We start from the raw sequence: 20,803 nt of genomic DNA, 5'->3' as shown, positions 1-20,803 counted from the left end.
TTTATTATTATTCACGTTTATGGTTTCAGGGTTTTAGTTTACATTCCTTACGAGCTCAACGTTAAAACGGCGGCAGTTCTTTGAACAAGAGAAAAAGTACTAGTTATTTTAAACCGTAGAGGCGCCGAGTTTGTATGAGTATGAAATTAGTCCACTCATTTCGTCCGAAAAAAAAGGCAAATAAAAGAAAGTGAATTTGCGCATCTATTTTTTTGATATGTTGTAGGGGATATCTAGAAAAGCTTAACTTGAGTTTTTCGACCAAGATTTCCTATGAGCTTTCGTCGCCATCTTGAAAAAAGGGGTAAAATTGGTTTTTCGGCAATAACTCGGCTATCCGATGAAATTAGGAAATCACTTATAAGACACTTTTTGTTCCTTTTTTAATGCTCTACAATTAAGTCCTGACCATTTTTACTGTATCGTGCATAGTTATCGAGATATCGATCGATAAAGTAAAAAATTATTGTAAGACCTGGCATCCGTTTTGACGAGTGTGTTTGCATTTTTTCAATTAAAAAATTTTCTTGAAACCATTTTTCATTCATTTTACCCTGTGTTGTACTTTTTTTCGCTCAAATGTACAGTTCAACTTTTTTTTTACTGCACAAATAAATTATTTGTTTAAAAAATATACTTTAGTGTGATCTTTAATTTGTTCTAAAGTCTGGTCTATGTACTTATTTTTTATCCCATCAATTTCCTAAACAATTTCCCATTCGCTTCGCCATGCGAACACAACCGAGCGAGCAGCTCGCTCGACGGTGAGCGTGAATTCACCGACTCTGCGGCGCGCTGGAGATCGTAATTTTTGTCCAACTAAAAAACTCCAAAAAGAAAATTGTAGGTCTGAATATTCTCTACAAGTTCGAATTGTACGATTTTTTAAATACATGTATATGTATTAGATACATATTATACATAATGTAGGTATATGTATTATGTCCTAAACAAAAAAAAAGCAAAAAATTAAAAATGTGTCCTGAATTTTTGAAGTGAAACTTCTTTATCGGGGTTGGAAAAAAATTGAGTGTAACATTTTTTCGTTACGCGTGACTTTTTCCGTTACGCGCCATCTTTTTCTTATCCCTACCACGCGGGATTCGACGTATTTCTGTAAAGTTGCATATAGTAAATTATTTTTTGAAAAATAAGGTCATAAAGAAGTTTCACTTCGTACGTGTGTACACTAGTCACGCACACATTTTTTTTACTTTATCGATCAATATCTCGATAACGAGGTCTTAATTGTAGAGCTTAAAAAAAGGAACAAAAAGTGTCTTATAAGTGATTTCCGAATTTCATCGGATAGCCGAGTTATTGCCGAAAAACAAATTTTACACCCTTTTTTTAAGATGGCGGCGAAAGCTCATAGGAAATCTTGGTCGAAAAACTCAAGTTAAGCTTTTCTGGGTATCCCTACAATATATCAAAAAATAAGATGCGCAAATTCACTTTTTTTTTAAATGTATATAATGAGTGGACTAAATATTATGAATGAGTGAGTTTTTGAACGCAACCCGATGCGATGCGTGCGACTGCGACGCAAGCGGGGCCCGGGGGTGGGGTCATGGGTATTCCCCGATTTTAACGAACGAGATAGCTAAGGCAAAACAATACAAATGAACAATCATTGGATTGAAAGTGTGTGTGTGTGTAAGGTGCGCATTGAATTTTTATAAAAAAGAGGCGCTTCATAGGTTTCGCACACAGGCGCTGCCGGGGGTCGGCGCGGCCCTGCTTATAGTTATCAATAGAATCTTGAAAATGATGATTGGAATATAATAAATCGGGGATGTATTTATAAAAAATAGTACTTATTAATTATTTTGACGACGCGGTTGGCGCAGTGGTAAAGTAACTGCCTACTGAGCCGACGGTCCCGGGTTCGATCCCCGGTCAGGGCAAATATTTGTGTGATGAACTCAATTATTTGTTCTTGGGTCTGGGTGTTATTATCTATATATATATTTATTAAATATTATATTTATCGTCGCCTAGTACCCACAACAAAAGCCTTAATTGAGCTTACTGTGGGACTAGGTCGATTTGTGTAATAATGTCCTATAATATTTATTTATTATTTATTATTATTTTGCATACTTATAATATTTAAAACAGTCTTAATTTCCATTTTCTAGGCAAAAATTGGACAAATGCATCGATAAATACGAGTTATGTCCGTTAAGAAATACCAATATGGGTTTTTTTTCTCAATAAGTCAGGGATGAAAAATATAACTAAAAAAAGTACTGCCATTCCATCCATTTTGGGACTTCTTCTTCTTCGTCATATCACTCTCGTCAGAGCGAACGTGGTCAACATGAGGTTTGGGGGGGTAGATGTTACCCGCTTCACGATGTTCCGCCATATCTCTCTGTTTCCTGGCATTCCGTTACACTCGTGAAGTGAATCGCCAATCTGAATACAGCCTTAATCTGATTGGTCCATCGATATAGATTCCAAATTGTAGCACGAGGCAAAACGCTTTTTTTAAACTGTTGTCAAGATGGTGTGGATGAAATTTAAGCGTGTGTGCTATATGGTGGTGGAATTTAGCAGCAGACAGCGATCCAAACAGTTCATCAGAGAACTCTCTATGATAGATGCGTTACAATACGCATAAGTATGCGACTTCTCTACGCAGTGATAGAGAATGAAGCCGAGAACGAGTCGCACAGCACATAATGACCCATTGTTCTAAAATATATTCTTCATGTTTAGATAGATATTATATTGTTGGACCCATTAGTGTAATTTTCACAAAAAACATCAATGTCCATTATAGGAACCAAAGCAAATCCAGTCATGGACAATTGTTGTACAATATTGGAACCCTTTGTTTGAAATAGTCGTGATAGGTATATTATTAATCAGAATGAAAAGACAATACAGAAAAGCGCATGTAATTAATACCTTTAAAAAAAGTTTATTTTCGACATATGTCCATAAATGGATATATCCATAGAATTAAATCCAGTTATGGACACTGAAGAATTTTATTTAAACAACATAACCTATCATGATACTAAATCGTGTAATATTTCGTACAATTAACTACTATAAATAAAAGTAGATAATATCAAATTTTGCTAACATTTATACAAAAATTCTTATAACCAAAATTGTGTCCTCACTTCCTTAAGGATTTCCTTAGTAAAAACGGATTTCTTCGAAACGAGTCGCAGCAACTAAACATAACGTTCTGCCATCTTCAAACGTTTTGGCCGAATAAAATGAAATGTCGTATGTTGATAGCTTATGAACCAAACTTTTATTTTAAGTATTGCCAAATTATGTAACGTTAATTTTGGTCTTAATATTTAAATTTAATATTTATTTTGTCCATTACTGGATGCTTGTCCACCACTGGTGCCGTTACCTTAGTTACGTTTTCTTTAGTAAAATAATGAACAAAGTGGAAACCTACTCAAAGAAAGTAAAAAAAAGTTTTATCGGTAATCAAAATTAACTTTATAATTTATAATAGACATACAATAGTTTTATATCTAGTAATACCTTTTAACGGTCAAGAGACACGGAGTATAATTAGATAAAACATAATATTATGTACAAATTATTATCTTAACGAATAAAAAATAGACCAAAATGCTGTATTCTCTATGTCAGTTTATCTTTTTACAATGCAAACTCGTTGTTTGAAATAAATACTGTAAAAAACATAGCTTTATCCTTACCTTTATCGATTTTTCGGTACGGTATTTAATTACAACCAATCATGGATATACCTTGTGTAATTAAGTTATTAAATCCATCATTCAAAAACAATTGTTTCATGTTCACAAAGAAAACACAAAGCCATACGAATTCTGAAGCATTTTATCAGATTTGAAACAATACGACTAGAGATTTTGAATGGTCGATTTTTGGAATAGAGTTACCAATGAATAAAAGACTAATCTGCTATATCTACATAATATTTCCTACTACTATTATAAATGCGAAAGTTTGTGAGGATGGATGGATGTATATGTCACCGTCATCTGCTATTTGATTGAATGACTAGCGCTTTCATTGAATGACGACATTTCATTGAATGACTAAATCCGCTCTGTTCACAGGTCTATGACAATCCGCTTATAGTTGGACGTTGAGAGGCGCTAGTTAAATCAACGTTGATTTAACCAGATTACGGTGAATAAAATATATTATGGTTGGTTACCCTTTCACGAAAAAACTACCGCACAGATTTTGATGAAACTTTACAGTAATATAGAATAACACATGAGCTATAGAAATATTTCTTTTTTGTAAATTAATGTTATATTCTTCTAAATATTATATAATTATTATTCCAAAAGCGTATTCTGGTCCAATATGCATATTGCAGTATCATATTTTTCATTGGCAAAATTAAATTATGCGACGCTCCTGACCACAATGTACATATAAATGTACAATTTTACAGTAAAATAACACTATTTTATATTTAAATCAACAATAATTTAAAAGCACAGATAACATAATGCAAAACTAATTTAAAGACTGTAATTTTTCCGTTCGTTTATTCATTTTATTCCTAAGAGCCTTATAGGCTTAAGACATATTTCTTTATACTATGCTTTAGAGTAGACTTTTAATAAATTGATTCTAGTACATATTAAAAGTATTAAAATACCGTAGTTCTTCCTTTCGAACAGAGCCATTAGGAAAAATAAATTAACCCTTACAAATGCGATTCGAGATGGCGATGCGATCTTTCATGTTAATAATATATATATGCTTATGTTTTATGATGATATTCTCTCATATAGAGGCCATATAAAACCATAAACCCGACTGTACAATAAGAAAAAGAAATAAAAGTCATCATTAGAGATAAGCATGCAAATAATAATTTTCTCTGATTGCTGGCACTATACTTAATACACTATTCTTACGCAAACGACTGAATTCATATACATACATATTATTATATTCTTGTTACGGCGCATTTACACCAAACGAACATAGAGCTAGAGCAAGAGCATTCGTTCGTGATCTTTTAGTGTAAACGAAAACTCGTATTCAGCGTTGTTCAATATTAAAACATTGCATAGAATCTTTTATAGCGCACTAAGATCATCGAAAGAATGCTCTACGCCCGTTTTCACTACAAGAATTTGACATAGTGGGGTTAGAATGAGCATTCGATCGTTTGATGTAAATGCACCGTAAGAAGCCTGATCCACACATACCATTTGAATAATAAACAAATATACTATGAAATAATCGTGTGGGCTGAACAATAGTATCAAATGAGCTTGATTCCTTGAAGCGTGGGATGTTTAGAATCAGACTGAAGATCCCGATGGGATTTGCGAGTTATTTACAATCCTTTGACGTCATTATTTATCCAACCTTTGTTCGTTGGTTTGTAATCTGTTATTTACATATTTATTTGTGTTGCCGCGTGGTTGCTAGATATAGATGCGTCTTAAGTCCAAAGAGGTATGATTCCAGTTATTGGACAAATAATGATAATGGTCCGTGTGATTTTGACTAACTTTAAATTTGAATTAAGATAATTTTATGAAAGTCTAGCCTGAATATGATTTATTATTGGATTTCGTGCATTGATTCATTCTTCTTTTATAGAATCTGTGTGAACTTCACTCCTTATATTATAACTATTAATTATACACAGTGAATTTTTCATGTGCGTAGATGGTCAAATCATAAGCTAGAAATAATTGCATAGATATATATATATATATATATATATATTAGATAATCATAGTCTGTTTCATTCATTATATGTATTCGTATATACATTCATATATATATATATATATATATAAAAGCTAAGACATAATAAACTGAGAAAGGTACTCAAAATTATCTCCGTATATATCTTAATTTTAACCTCTAAAGTAAATCATCATCCTTTTCAAAGCTGTAATAACGTCGTACAACTAAAAACACTTTAAACTTGAAGCTCGAGTAATTGGGTTGTAACTTTAAAAATGTTACTCGAAAATGTCTCATTATTTTCAGTCTTTTCTGAAATATGATAAAGGATTCCGCAAAAATTAAACGAGCGAATTTCATTTTAATGTTTTTTCGTCTTTGCCTGAATATGCATTCGGCAGAGAATTTATAATGTAATAGCATTACCTTTTGTGTGTCTACCGTGAACTTGCAAGTTTGTTTTTTAATTAAATACTCATATTTTACATGTTGTCTTAGCGTATATGGGGCACATATATCAGCTGACCTTTCTTGCGAAAAGGTTTATGCAAAAGTGTAATACTAAAAGTGTCACCTTGAATATAGGTAAGTAAGTCTGTTACGAGCTGAATAATAAAACCAAAAACTGCTATGATTCTTAACGTTAAGAAACAGGTATCTTATAAAAGTAATTTTGAACAATTTTGAAGTATAAAATGTTATTTGTTTTAATTGTTGCAAAACTCGAGTGTAGCCTATATTTCTTTCTCTGGAATAATAACTGCATTTTGATCATCAGTCTGTCTATGTCCCTATTATTTTATTTTTATGTTCGAAAACCTCTACAAATAACATAAACATACGCTGTTTTTATTTATTTGTTTAAAATAAACATTGCATTCGCATATATGCAAATACGTCACGCAAGGCACGTACGACGTACGTGTAGCAGTGTTGCCAATTTCGAAAACATAATAAATAGTTCGTTGAATGAAATATATGCAAATATTCGAAGCTCTTTTTACGCGAAGAAAGGTGTCATCTGACTATAAAAATATGGACTTCCTGTTATACACCTTTATGTAGTTAGCTGTAATACATATAGGTAGATATACACACCTTGATATTGGATTCTTGAACATTAACCCATTGAGCCCCAAGGGGCCCGATCGGTCCCAGACACAATAGATTTTCTATTGTGTCTGTAGTTCCGGGGCTTGAGTTATTAAATTTAATTAGCAGTTAATTAACTAAGTAATTTCTAAAGCAATATCATTTGCGCGGAATTATGGCAAAACAATAGACTGCAGCTCAGCTCCATTATAATCCATTTGTTTATGTTTAACAAAAAAAAGCATGTGTGCCGAGCACACGTGTTAGAAGTGAAACTTCTATCAAGATTTAATAATACTAAAATCGACGCCTTACTCCATGACGTGACGGTATATCGATTACGCGTCCTTGAAATTTTACTCTCAACGCGCCTTAATAAGTTCCACTTCAATAAATATTTTAGTTTGAACAGTAACCTCTACAAGTGGATTGTCAAATCACATAATGTTTTGTTTTAATCCCTAACAGCTATTACGACGAAACTTAGTACTAATTTAGAAACCCTAGATGTACAAACATGTGTAAAATGAACAAGAACCTTTAATCTTGTCCAGAATTACATTTCATATCGATCTACTTAGATTTGAAAAACAACTAGGTAAACCTCGCAGTTTTATTTGCGCATTCGGAATTAATTTTTGGAGTAAAACGTACGTCTACCTTCATATTACGCTAGTGTTCATTTACTAATAATATATTAAATTATTACGAGTACTTTTTTAGTTATTGTGGATTCACCCAGTGCAACAAAGTAAGTAATATCAACAACCGACAGTTGGATTTAGTGTTGAGTGCATTGAGTGAAGGAAGTTTGGTAAGTGTGTGTGAAGCGTCCGAGCCGCTGGTGCCGGTGGACGCGTACCACCCGCCGCTGCTGGTGTCGGCGTGGCCGCGCGGCCCGCCCGCTGCCGCTCCATACTCAGACGCAGATGTGAGTACGACTACTTCCTTAGAGTGGAATTTTAATAAAGCCGATTTTGTTTTACTTTATTCTAAAATAGCACAAGTAGATTGGACGGATTTTTATAACTTAGGATTAGATATGAGTTTGAAGTATTTCTATAATGTTTTAAATTCAATTTTCGATTCCTGTGTGCCGTTAAAGAAGAAAAATAAATTATGTTCGGAATACATTTATCCTGAGTGGTACACAAAAGAAATAATTCGAGACATTAAAATTAAAGCAGCGCATCATAAACGTTTTAAGGCTAGTAAATCGCAAAAAGATTATGAAATATTCAGTAGGTATAGATCTAAGGTAAAATGTTCGATTGAAATGGCGTTAAACAGTTATCGTCGGCGAGTTGAAGCGAATTTAATAGAAGATCCTAAATCCTTTTGGAAGTTTATTAACAATAGTCGGGTAATTAAAAAATCTAAACCTATGGTTGACGCCGATGGCAAGGTAATGACAGCACAGCAGAGCGTGAATGCATTTTCTGAATATTTTAGGTCGGTTTATATTCAGCAAAAACCAAAGTTAGATGTAAACTTAGCGATAACACAAGCAAATTGTTTAAACGGAGCAGTAAGAGTGCACATTGGGGAATTACAGCTTTGTGAAGTGCTGCAGGCGCTAAGTCAACTTAAGCCAAAGACATCTTCAGGTCCAGACCAGATACCGCCATATATATTGAAGGACTGCCGCCTGGTGTTGGCAAAACCCCTTCTCCATATATACAACTTATGCCTTAAAACAGCTGTTTTCCCAAACTGTTGGAAGATAAGTCGCGTCGTTCCAGTGCCCAAAGGGGGACGTGGTAACAGTGTGGATGAGTATAGGCCTGTTGCAATATTGCCCTCGCCAGCGAAGGTTTTCGAGTCTGTGGTGCAAAAAAGCATATTTACACAGGTGCGATCTCACTTGTCAGACGCTCAACATGGCTTTAGACCCCAACGTAACACTGCTAGCAATCTACTAAGCTATATGGCGGATATTATACCCGTAGTCGACGGTGGCGGACAAGTCGATGCGGCCTACTTTGACTTCAAAAAAGCATTCGACCTGGTCGACAATGATGTGCTGATAAAAAAGTTAGCAGAATTTGGATTCACTCCGCATCTGTTAAACTTTATGGCTAATTATATGACGGATAGGCAGCAATACGTAAATTATGCTGGACATGCATCAAATCCGTATTTTACCAGATCTGGTGTAGTTCAGGGCAGCAATTTGGGCCCCTTGGAGTTTATTTTGATGATAAATGATCTTCCTAAGGTAGTTCATTATGCAAAGTGCTTGCTTTTCGCTGATGATCTTAAACTATCAATGGTAATAAAAGATATAAGTGATTGTGAGAAACTACAGAGCGATATTGATAGAGTTGTAGACTGGAGTAAAAATAATTTATTACAGTTCAACACCGCAAAATGCATGATAATTACTTTCTCTAAAAGTACTCAAAACCAAACAAAATATAATTACCACGTTGACGGGGCACAGATGTCGAGGGTAACTGAAGTTAAAGATCTTGGCGTTAATCTCAGTGCTGACTTGAGTTATAGTAAGCATATCTTATATATAAAAATGAATCGCAAAATGTGTTGGTAAGCGCATAACTCGAGAACGGCTGAACCGATTTCGATCATTCTTTTTTTATTATATTCCTTGAAGTACGAGGATGGTTTTTATGTAGAGAAAACGTAAATATTATGTACCACGGGCGAAGCCGGGGCGGACCGCTAGTCTTATATATAAAAATGAATCGCAAAATGTGTTGGTAAGCGCATAACTCGAGAACGGCTGAACCGAATTCGATAATTCTTTTTTTATTATATTCATTGAAGTACGAGGATGGTTTTTATGTAGAGAAAACGTAAATATGTACCACGGGCGAAGCCGGGGCGGACCGCTAGTAACTAATATTTGTAAGAAAGCTTTTAAGAACTTAGGGTTTATATTGCGGATGTCTCGAAATTTTTCGAATATTAGAGCTATTATTAATTTATACAATACTCTAGTAAGAAGCCAGTTGGAGTATAATTCCTTTATTTGGGGCCCGCATGAAATTAAATATAATCTTATGCTAGAGCGCATACAAAATAAATTCACTCGTTACCTTTACATGAGATTATACGGGGTTTATCCTTTCTATCCGCTTATGTATCCGACTTTATTCGTTTTGGGCATGGTGGGATATAACGAGCTGAGGGTTAGAAGGGACCTGGCGTTAATCTCGTACCTGTTCAGGATTTTTAGAGGTAAGATACATAACGCGGATATTCTGGGTAAAATGTATTTGTATGTACCAGATGGATATGTGGGGCGCCGGCGCCGGCCTCCGCTGCTGCTGGTGCCGTCCGCTCGCACCAACTTGCTAGGTCAGGCACATAACCACTCAAGTGCGGGAGCCATTTTGCAAAAATCGGGTCTTGTGCGAAACCGGCTCCCGGTGCCGCCGCAGTTGGGGTTTTTGGCGGTCCATATTTTTTTAAAGTCGATTATCTCAGATTTCTTTATCAATAGCACATTTGCAAGTATGTATATTCATAGACAATAAAATAGTCTATGCCTTGTCAAAACATGGTAACATTTAAATAAATAAAAACAACTTGTAAGTCAAAGCAAATGTACCCTTGTAATTTTTGTTACATTTTGTCTGCTAATATAAAATTAAAACAGCTGTTCAGTGAGATTTTAATATTTATTGATCCTTTGTTACACTCTTCTTACGAGAAAATAAAAACATCATACCCTCCCATACATTTTTTTTACACATTCCTTGTTTATTTTTTTGTACAAAAAACTACCTGCTCAATGTGTCATGAAAAGTGGGCCACTTAAATCATGTGGTTATGTTGTTATCTTGATTTATAGCTAGCCTGTTCTTTCCTTAACATGTCATATAAGTTAGAAAGAGGAAGGTTATTAGACCGTTTTATAAAGCGAACGCAAAACCCACGACTGTTGATCGACCGGGAGCCGGTCGCAACGCACAAGCCCCTGAATGTGGATCGACCGGCTCCCGATCGTTCAGCACTTGAGTGGCTATGACGCGTGCACTTCGTTCACTCAATGAAATAGCAATTAAAACGGATATATTTTGTTGCACTTGGGATGAATTCACGCGAGTAGCTTTATTTGTAATATGCTATAAAAAGTGATAATGTCTTTATTTGTATGTTAAATATTTAAATAATTTCAATGTAACCAATTAAATGTAAAACCACTATCGTATTGGGAAACTGTAATGTTAGTGTGTGTTTTTTGAATAAATAAATAAATAAATAAATAAATACTTTTATTACAAACATACAATTATTTATGGCATAATTATTTATATATTATATAAGCAAAAATAGACTTGTAATGCACCGCCACAATAAATATAATCCTTTTGCATTCTGTTGTCTAGCAGAAATCGCTAACAGCGATAAGACCGCCCTCTATACATGGAATTACTTGTACCACTCTTATTTTTGTAATTCTGTATTTACTTATTTAGCAACGGTTTAGCCCACATTTAGCCTCGAAAGAATACACATAAAAACAGGTACAGAAGTAGACCTTACACAGACTGACAGACCTTATAATAGGTATAAGCTATATACAGGGTGTTCCACTATTGGTATACTAAGCGCGAAGGGACGTCTTGTAGTTTTGCATACACTGATCACGTAATAAATAGATCTTCTCTAGCTTCGCACAGCCGGCATATAACGATTCGCTAATGTGAGCATTTTGTCTATGAAAACATAATCTTAAACGATAGCTCACGTGCGGGTGGCAAAAGTGGGCGAATTGCTTGTTGGGGATGTACACAAAGAGTTTTAAGAATTCATTTATTTGAAAAAAAAAATGCATCTGGAATTTTATAAGTATTTTTTACGTAGTCAGCGTATGCAAAACTATAACATCCATTGAGCTTAGAATACCGACTGTGGGACACCCTGTATATTATCCGTGATATAACTATGGATTATCATGTTTACGTAATAGATTATCAAATAACTATGTTTACATTTATTGTTTGAAAACGGATATTACAGTTCTAATGCATTCCAATCATTGCTTTGAGTTGTTTATTGTAAACAAATGAATACATGGTTTAATAAACGTATATAAATCAGTGAAATATGAACGGTAGGGATTTGTTGAAATCATTTTCATGTTTTTAGAATTGTGTATAATTGATTCGTACGGTTGCGATAATTTTAGGAAGCGGCTGTTTATTTTTTGTCTGTCCCTTAGGGGTGATACATTATATTTGAATTTAACATTTTAATCTGATATGTTTTCACATATTACAATTTACAGACCGTATAAAATATGTGTGTTATTTCCTTGTTATTTCAATAGGATCGATCTTCAATCCTTCGCATCAAATGGAGCTGCTAGGTACATCTTAAAATTAAAACTTTTTTTTATTTTGTTTATCTTCACCAATACCAAACATCCTTACTATAAACTCATGCGTATATCACAAAAGGTACTATATTAAATACTATATCATTCTGTAATAGTGCCTACAAATGATGAAGTCCATGAGTAAATAAACGCAAAGAAACCTATGACTATGTGAATGAATTTTCCGAACAAAAGCCCGAAATCCGTTGAAAACTAAGCTAAAAATTCTGCATATTTTCTTTGAACTAGGCAAAACGTCTCACATCTGAGAGAAAAATTATACAATAGGTATTGTTGTCCGTCACAAAACGAATGTACTATTAAAACCATAGAAATCTAAATAACAAGACACATAGAAGTGCTATAATGTCATAATTCGTATGAAAACCGCTGTCGCCAAAATCAACACATTCAAACCGAAAGCTAAACAGTACACACAAGTAAACTATGCCTTTTATTGGACAGCTTGATTTTAGTGAAAACTAACTTAACTATTAAATTAAGCTTTTGAATATGTATCCTAACGCACGAATTTACGGTTTATTTTAGAATAACATCCCTAAGTATATGAGACTTTTTGCTCCAATACGAACAAACGTGATAATAAGAATGGTCGAATGTGTCATTCATTGTTATTTCGATTACTATGGTGACACTCGTAATACTTGTAAATCCATACTAATATTATAAATGCGAAAGTAAGTCTGTCTGTCTGTCTGTCTGTCTGTTACTCAATCACGCCTGAACTACTGAACCAATTTGCATGAAATTTGGTATAGATATATTTTGATACCCGAGAAAGGACATAGGATAGGTTTTATCCCGGAAATCCTACGGGAACGGGTTTTTCTCTGAAAACGCGGGCGAAGCCGTGGGCGGAAAGCTAGTATTCTATAAATTTAAGGAAAAACGGCATTATTTCTAAAAAAAATATTTTCCGATGAAATATTATTCCTTTATAAGTATAATTACAACTTGTGGAAGGGCAAGAAAGATTAGCTTTTTTATCGATGATCGAGTAAAAAAATATATTTACCATCCGAAAGCATCATCTGTACGATAAACATAGGCTATGGACTTATCCCGGTTCAACTTGTATAAAGCTAGTACATATTTAATATAGAAACGAGATTCCTGACACTGAACGCATAAAACACGCTTTTTCTCGCAAAATCTTATATATAAAAATGAATCGCAAAATGTGTTGGTAAGCGCATAACTCGAGAACGGCTGAACCGATTTCGATAATTCTTTTTTTATTATATTCCTTGAAGTACGAGGATGGTTCTTATGTAGAGAAAACGTAAACATGTACCACGGGCGAAGCCGGGGCAGACCGCTAGTACTCATATAAAAATATATTACCCTGTAGTCCTTCTAAGTGTGCATAAGATCTACGGTTAAGTAACTCTACCCAGGGTATAATTTTTCTTTATATTAAACTATACAAAAACAATTCATAGATATTATCCATACGAACTTTGGTTCTTGAAGTTAAATTTTCAAGTTAAATTTCAAGATTATGGGCAACAGCGTCACGACATGGAGTAAGGCGACAATTTTGGCATCTTTGAAACTTATAAATTTATAAAGAATAGAAAAAATTCGATCACGAGGCGGGACTCGAACCCGCATCCTTTCGCGCCATTCCGGGGCGGATGCCTGACCAACTCAGCCACTCGTGAGTCGTGACCCGCCAGAGCAATCGAATTTATTCTATTCTTTCAGTTTTATGTGTCTGAAGGGACACACCGCGCGCCATCTATTGAGATGATTAACAACCATTTCTATTCTTCCAATTTTTTCTATTCTTTATAAATTTATATTTATAAAGCATTTGAATGCCATAAAACCAAAAATATAAATTCAACATCTTTGAAACTTGCCAAAGATGTTTCACATTTGACACGTGTGTTCCGCACACACGCTCTTTTTTTAGAAGTATACAGAACTTTAGCTACCAGCTCTCAGCCTAACACATTTTGTTCCTATTTGCTTGAAGCAAGACGTTACATTGTGTATGCTTATAAAACATGCATATTGCATATACAGAAAGATACGGTTTTCTAGCTACGCTATGAAGGCATCTTTCTTTCATTTCATACATTTTCGTTTGCTACGACAATCCTACTATAAGTAATGTTTAAGAAAATTCTAAAAGATGTGGTATTTCCGGGATAACAAGCAGCCTATGTCTTATTCTGGGTCTTCAGCTACCTAAATACCATATTACATTGTAATCGGTTCAGTAGTATTTGCGTGAAAGAGTAACAAACATCCATCCTCACAAACTTTCACATTTGTAATATTAATAGGTAATTGACTTAAAACCATGCTATGACATAGCCGTAAAGCCTTTCAAATAAACAAAAAAGGGAAGATAAATGAACAGCTAGAAATTTGACACGCATCGTCAATCAACGTTTTTTCTTCAAATATCTGTCCCTGAAATTTGACTAGTGGACAGCGAAATTAGGCAATTTATCAAACTTAGGATGTTCTTGGAACAGATTGGATTTCAATAACTTAAAAAAAAAACTTTTTTTTTTGAAATATTAAGGCCTTATCCAATTTCTTAATTGAGTAGAAACCCTATAAGTTACAAGTTAAAAAAACGACGTGTGGCACTCGGGGACTGCCGCGGTAAAGCTATTGCATGCTATGCCTTCAAGCCACACCTCCGCCCGTCGGAGTGGGGACTGGGAACCGTGAGGTTTTTTCGTTACGGAATTTCTCGATTCGGTCCCCGCGCTCAAGGCCCGCGATAGAAGCTATGCAATAGCTTAATAAAAAGTTTCAGGAGATCGATTCACATTTTAAATTTATAATAACATATTTATTCCTGCTAGAAAATGTAAGAAGCCAAATGGGATACGAAACGAAAAGAGATTTACGCTGCAAAATGAATACACATACAAATATTATGTTACGAAACTCGCGTTTTCAATTTGAACTGGATAAAATGTCACATAAAATGTCGCTATCGTGGATCTTCGAGACATCAAATATTTGCATCAAATTGTCCTGAATTGGATTTTATTCACATAACATTTATATTCGGGTTAGAGCTCAAAATGGTAGACGAAACAATTTGGAGTAAGGACTGACTGGCTATCTTATGCAGCTTAAATTGATCGTTCTTTTTTTAATAAATCTATAGATTATTGTTACATAATACAATCAATAAAAAAAGCTTTTGTAATTGTATTTTTTTATAACTTGAACTTGAACAAAATTTAACTCTTTTAAATTCTAGTCATTATTGTTTAATATCTAAGTAGTAGAAAACGTAAATATTGATACATTTTATTTTGAGGTTGAAAATAATTTATAATACACGTTAAATTGTTAAAATTACTATGAACTTGACTTCTTATGTAAAACCCAGAAGGTCAATGTTATCGTAAAACCTTCGAATGAATTTAATAATTGCGTGATACGAGGAATTAAAAAATGAATTACGTTGTGCAATTAAATATTAAGGTGTTGGTAGGTTCATGTTCAAGGTGGTATAAAATTCTTAAATAAGTATTGATTAAAGCGCCCTTGCGTGTTTCTCCACTTAGGTAGGTACCTACAATTTGAAAACATATGTTTATGTTTTGATTTTTTTTCTATAATCATAAAAAAATATGAAGTGAAGTATTTTGTACCAACAACACAAAAACATTCAATCTAGAGAACTACTGAACCGATTTCGTTATTAATACTTTTTTTTATAATATTCCTTGCAGTTCGAGGATGGTCCTTATGGAGAAAAAACGTAAACGGGCGAAGCCGGGGCGCATCGCTAGTATGTTATAAATTTTAGTTAACATCTACAAATAACAATTCGCTTCCATAAATTCACTGTTACAAAATTCCATCCTTCATTAGTTTATTCGATGAATTCTCAATTGATATTCAAATGAATAGTTATTTCTGAATATGGAATTGATTGTAGTTTCTAAATTCCCAGCGTATGAAACGTATATGAAGTTTATTCATATTTGAAATGCAATAAGGTTCATTTGATTATAATTCAAATTTGAAAATGTACTAACAAGTTTCATTCAGAAATCCTGTAGCATATTAATTACACTTATTATTGTTCTAGAATTAAGAAGATCAATTCTTACTGCTGATTAAAAAATAAATTAAAAAGTATCGACTGAGATGGTGGACTTGCTATTTTATGCGTTTCCACCGAGCTAGAGATGTGCGAGGATGTGTAGCGAGGGATGTGTTTGTTAATAAACATAATAAGTTCCATAATTTAGAGCAATAGAAGACATTTCACAACTTCGCAACGCATCCTCGCACCACAAATTTTCCTCGCACAGCTTTGGTGGAAACCCCTACACATTTTCAGCACAGCTAGACATCCTCGCACGACACATTTCCTTCATCTCTAGTGGAAAAGCAGCCTAAAGTGGTTGAAAAAAGAATCAAACAATAATTTTCTCCTACTCGCAACCGTGTTTAAAAATAAATGATTATTGACATTGGCATTAAAACACAGATTTCCAGATAAAAGCGAGTCGGATCAATCCACTTAGCGACTTATATTGACGTATAAGTCGATTATATATGTATTATGCAATATGTGTGGCATTGCACTTGATTCTAGTATACTATTGTAAAATATGTAGGTAAGGGTGCTTGTATACAATTATATTTTCTGTCGAGTTTTCTGTGGTAAGGGTTTATTTAGTACTGGAGTGCTGCTGTCATAGTAATTAAGAATTTGGGAATCTGTTATCAATAGATATCTACTGTCTGATATTAAATCTTTTTATGCAAAGATTTAAATCAAAGACTACTTCGCCTTAATAAAATATTTTACACGAAGAAAGCCCAATGAAATTTTGGAAAAGCAGCTAGTGATTCATACATTCATAATGTAGATTCAAACAAAATTTTGTTACTAGAAAGACAGTTAAGCCACTGTAGTACTAGGTAACTGAAAAGATTAACGTTAGTATTATTTAGTAGTAAGTGGGTGTAAGTTTGTCGCTGTACAAAAATAATTACTATTATTATTGTAATATTACATTGGTAAGAATAAACAAAATACTACTTAGGCTTTGAGTAATCTATACTTCTATACTAATATTATAAAGAGGAAAGGTTTGTTTTTATGTATATGTATAGTTTTCACGCATAAACTACTGGACCGATTTCAATGAAATTTAGCACACATATAGAGGGTAACTTGGATTAGCACATAGGCTAGGTTTTATCCCGGAAATCTCACGGGAACAGGAGATACGCAGGTTTTTCTTTGAAAACGCCGGCGAAGCCGTGGGCGGAAAGCTAGTCATTAATATTTAGATAAACTTAACATCCAAATTGTTTACATAAACAAAGAATAAACATACGAAGAATGTATTATATTATTCGTAGAATTTAAAATAAATTCTATTATTAGTACGATTATTGGAAGCCAACAAAAAGTGCTCTAGAATAATTGCGACTGACGGGGTAATCCAATAATGTGAAATTAACACGTATTTATTGTTTTAAAAAATATAAATTCTATTATTATAAAATCTACCATATTTATTTATACCTGGCTGAATATGAAACTGACAAATTGATAATTTCATGCTTTTGCTCTCGTTTCATTTATCAAGATAATTATACTTTTGAAGTGAAGCTTCTTTAGACTTTAAGGTCGCGTCATGGCAATACTGTCACGTCAAGTAAGGTGACGATTTTTGCATCTTTGAATCTTGCCAATGAAGTTTCACTTCTGACACGTTTGCTCGGCATACATGCTCTTTTTTTATTAATGAAATATTTCGTTTCAGGTAACGGATATATAGAAGGCACGGAGCTGGATGGTTTTCTGAAGGAATTCGTTTCTAGCGCGAATTTCACAGATATCAGCCCTGATGTAAGTAATTTTACATTTACGATGTCATTTCAGTATGATTTTTTTGCAGCATGATACCTACATATTATAAACAAATTTAATAAAATTAAAACAAATGCGATTGGGATTTGGTATGGCTTCAAGTTTTTAAATCCATACTTATATTATAAATGCGAAAGTAACTCTGTCTGTCTGTCTGTTACTCAATCACGCCTAAACTACTAAACCAATTTGCATGAAATTTGGTATGGAGATATTTTGATACCCGAGAAAGGACATAGGCTACCTTTTATTGCGAAATATGTACCACGGGCGAAGCCGAGGCGGACCACTAGTAAGTTATAAAGGCTTTTATTTTGAGCTAAATTTAGTATACCTTCTTGTAATTTATAAAACAAATAACTGAAGTATTAAATCAAATTTTTAGTCTACCAGTTTGCACCCACTAAACGAAACGACCACATAAGCCTTGTTACAGATGAACAAACTTTATAGAGCCTTAATATTACTGGTACAAAATACAAAAGCACTTGTAAAAAATTAATTCCAATAAAATATTGAAATGTCCATTAAATTTTCATTTAATGACGGTTTGCGGTTCGGTTAGTTAATGACATGTCGTTAACATTCGAACACAATTATTAATCCGTCACACTTGGACATTAACATACATAAGGTAATTTAATATTTATTTTATTCTGTAATAAACGCCCATATTTGAAATCACTGTTTAAGACTGAAATATTAGGTATTTAAAAAAAATACAGTGTAAATATAATAAACTAAGTATACTCTATTGAAAAATACACTCGGGTATGTAGGTAAATAGGTTTTATTATTGATTTTAAAAACACTTAATATACATAAAAGCTTAAAAGACACCAACCACAATATGTGAAAAAAACATGTCAAATTCATTTTAAACCTCTTTATTTCACAATAAAAAAACACTTTAAACTACCTACCACTATATTCCTTGATATTATACTGCCAAACGCATTGTCACATATAGCCACACATTTAAACAATATGAACGCACATTCCATTTATCCGCGTAGTACCGCTCGCACAGCCGTTTATCCCAAATGCTGCAAAAGACGCCCATTCTGGAAAACTTCTTAACCATTCCTTTCTCTCATTCCCTTTATTTATGCTATCTTGTATCTCCTTTCCTTTTGTATCCATATTGTTAATAGAAAGAGACAGAGCTATGTGTAGAACTGTCAAAATTATGATGAGAGATATTTTGTTCATTTTGACGTTGTTACTGATTGTATCGGAATGACTTTTTTTTTCAAAAATCAAGTGATTTAGTTGTAGGTAATGGTTGTGGTTTTGTTTTAATGTAGCATTGATAGCGATTTATATGAAACACATTAAGGGCTTGGTCTAGTAGTGCAAACAAATGCATCCTGTCATCCTATATGTAAATAATACAAATGTACTAAGGGAAAGTTGCTCCACTTAATTTTTAAAAATTAAATCATTCGTGTAATTTAATATTCGTAATAAGTACCAAAAATGACAATTTGAAACAATTTTCGTGAAAATTACACCGGGTGATTTTTTTTATCAGTACACAAAATTTGCGAATACTTTCTATTGATATCTTCAACTTCATGTTTATATAACTGATCAACTTTTACAAAGAAATTTGGACGAAATATAAAAAAAAATAAGCTTTCCATACAAAATGCATAACTCTATACATTTTTTTCGACCTAAGTTTCTTAGTGAAAGTTGTTCAGTTTAACTAATAAAACGGATAAACAAATTTTGTATTTAATAAAAAAATGTAATGTTTGTGTTAAAAAATTATAAAATAGAAAAATACGCAAATGAAAACAAAAGATATTTATTTCTGACTAGCTTCCGCCCGCGACTCCGTCCGCGCGGATGTCAGTCTTCGCGTCTTCTACAGATTTATTATATTATGTATAATATATAGATTTATATTGATAAACCTAATAAATCTTTTGCTAGCATACTGATGCTTTATCGGTTGCACTGGATTTATCTCTTTTTTTTCAATCGCTTGAATGATATAGGATGGGTCCTTGATGGGCATCGAATGCTGAAGTCTCGAATCAATCAATTCTGACAGTAGGCAATTTATGTAAAATCTTGATAATGGTCCATCATTTTATTTTGCCTAAACGTTACATACTTTTTTATATATTCTATTTTTAACGAATGATTCACTCCAGTCCAAACAGCAAATAAGCAGACTTCTGCTTCTGCAACGTTTACTTGTCCCTGAATTTGGAAAAAATAGTCATGATTCTTATCTATGACAAAAGTGTTATTTTTTGCATTGTATTTCAAATATGTCTTTTGTCTTTTGCCGGAATTAGACATTTAACTTCTACTAGTCCCATTTTCCCTTTTTGATATGGGAGTGTATAAAGTATTTTTTTTAGATATTTCTCGTTATACTTTTAAAAAGTTATAATTGCCATTTTGCTCATTAGGTAAAGTAATTTCGATATCAGTTTTAAGTTTTTTGATACCTGCAATAATAACGTCATAATCGCCTGCACATACTTATCGATTACAACCTGTATACAATCCACCATCCATATTCATAATGTTTTCCTGTCCTCCTCTCTTTTACGCTGTTCACCGATACATTTTAAATGAGTAAATCTGCTACCACTGAAGGATGTCTCATTTTGATCAGCAAATTTTCACCACTGTTGTCGATTATTTGTTTTTCATTTTTAATCAGCAATTGGGAATCCAGTTTTGTTTTTTGCAGATTGGTGATGTACCCTAACATTTAACAATACGTCGAAAAGGGAAAGCATCAACGAATT

At 33.5% G+C, this 20,803-nt stretch overlaps 1 protein-coding gene across 1 annotated transcript in view; it reads left to right on the top strand.

Moving 5' to 3' along the window:
• The window catches only part of Cbp53E (Calbindin 53E), an 85,436-nt gene that overhangs the window by 32,848 nt on the left and 31,785 nt on the right, over positions 1–20,803 (top strand). Inside the window, exon 3 of the mRNA XM_090116072.1 lies at positions 17,923–18,008. Within this exon, the coding sequence (XP_089972198.1) occupies positions 17,923–18,008 (86 nt within the window). The remainder of the gene's footprint in view (positions 1–17,922; positions 18,009–20,803) is intronic.

The sequence above is a fragment of the Colias eurytheme genome, chromosome 25, assembly GCF_061535395.1.
Source record: "Colias eurytheme isolate Ceu_HAF_F1 chromosome 25, ilColEury1 Martin Lab GWU primary, whole genome shotgun sequence".
Taxonomy (NCBI): Eukaryota; Metazoa; Arthropoda; class Insecta; order Lepidoptera; family Pieridae; genus Colias; species Colias eurytheme.
Note: the sequence above shows the minus strand (reverse complement) of the source record. Positions and strands in the feature narration are given on the sequence as shown.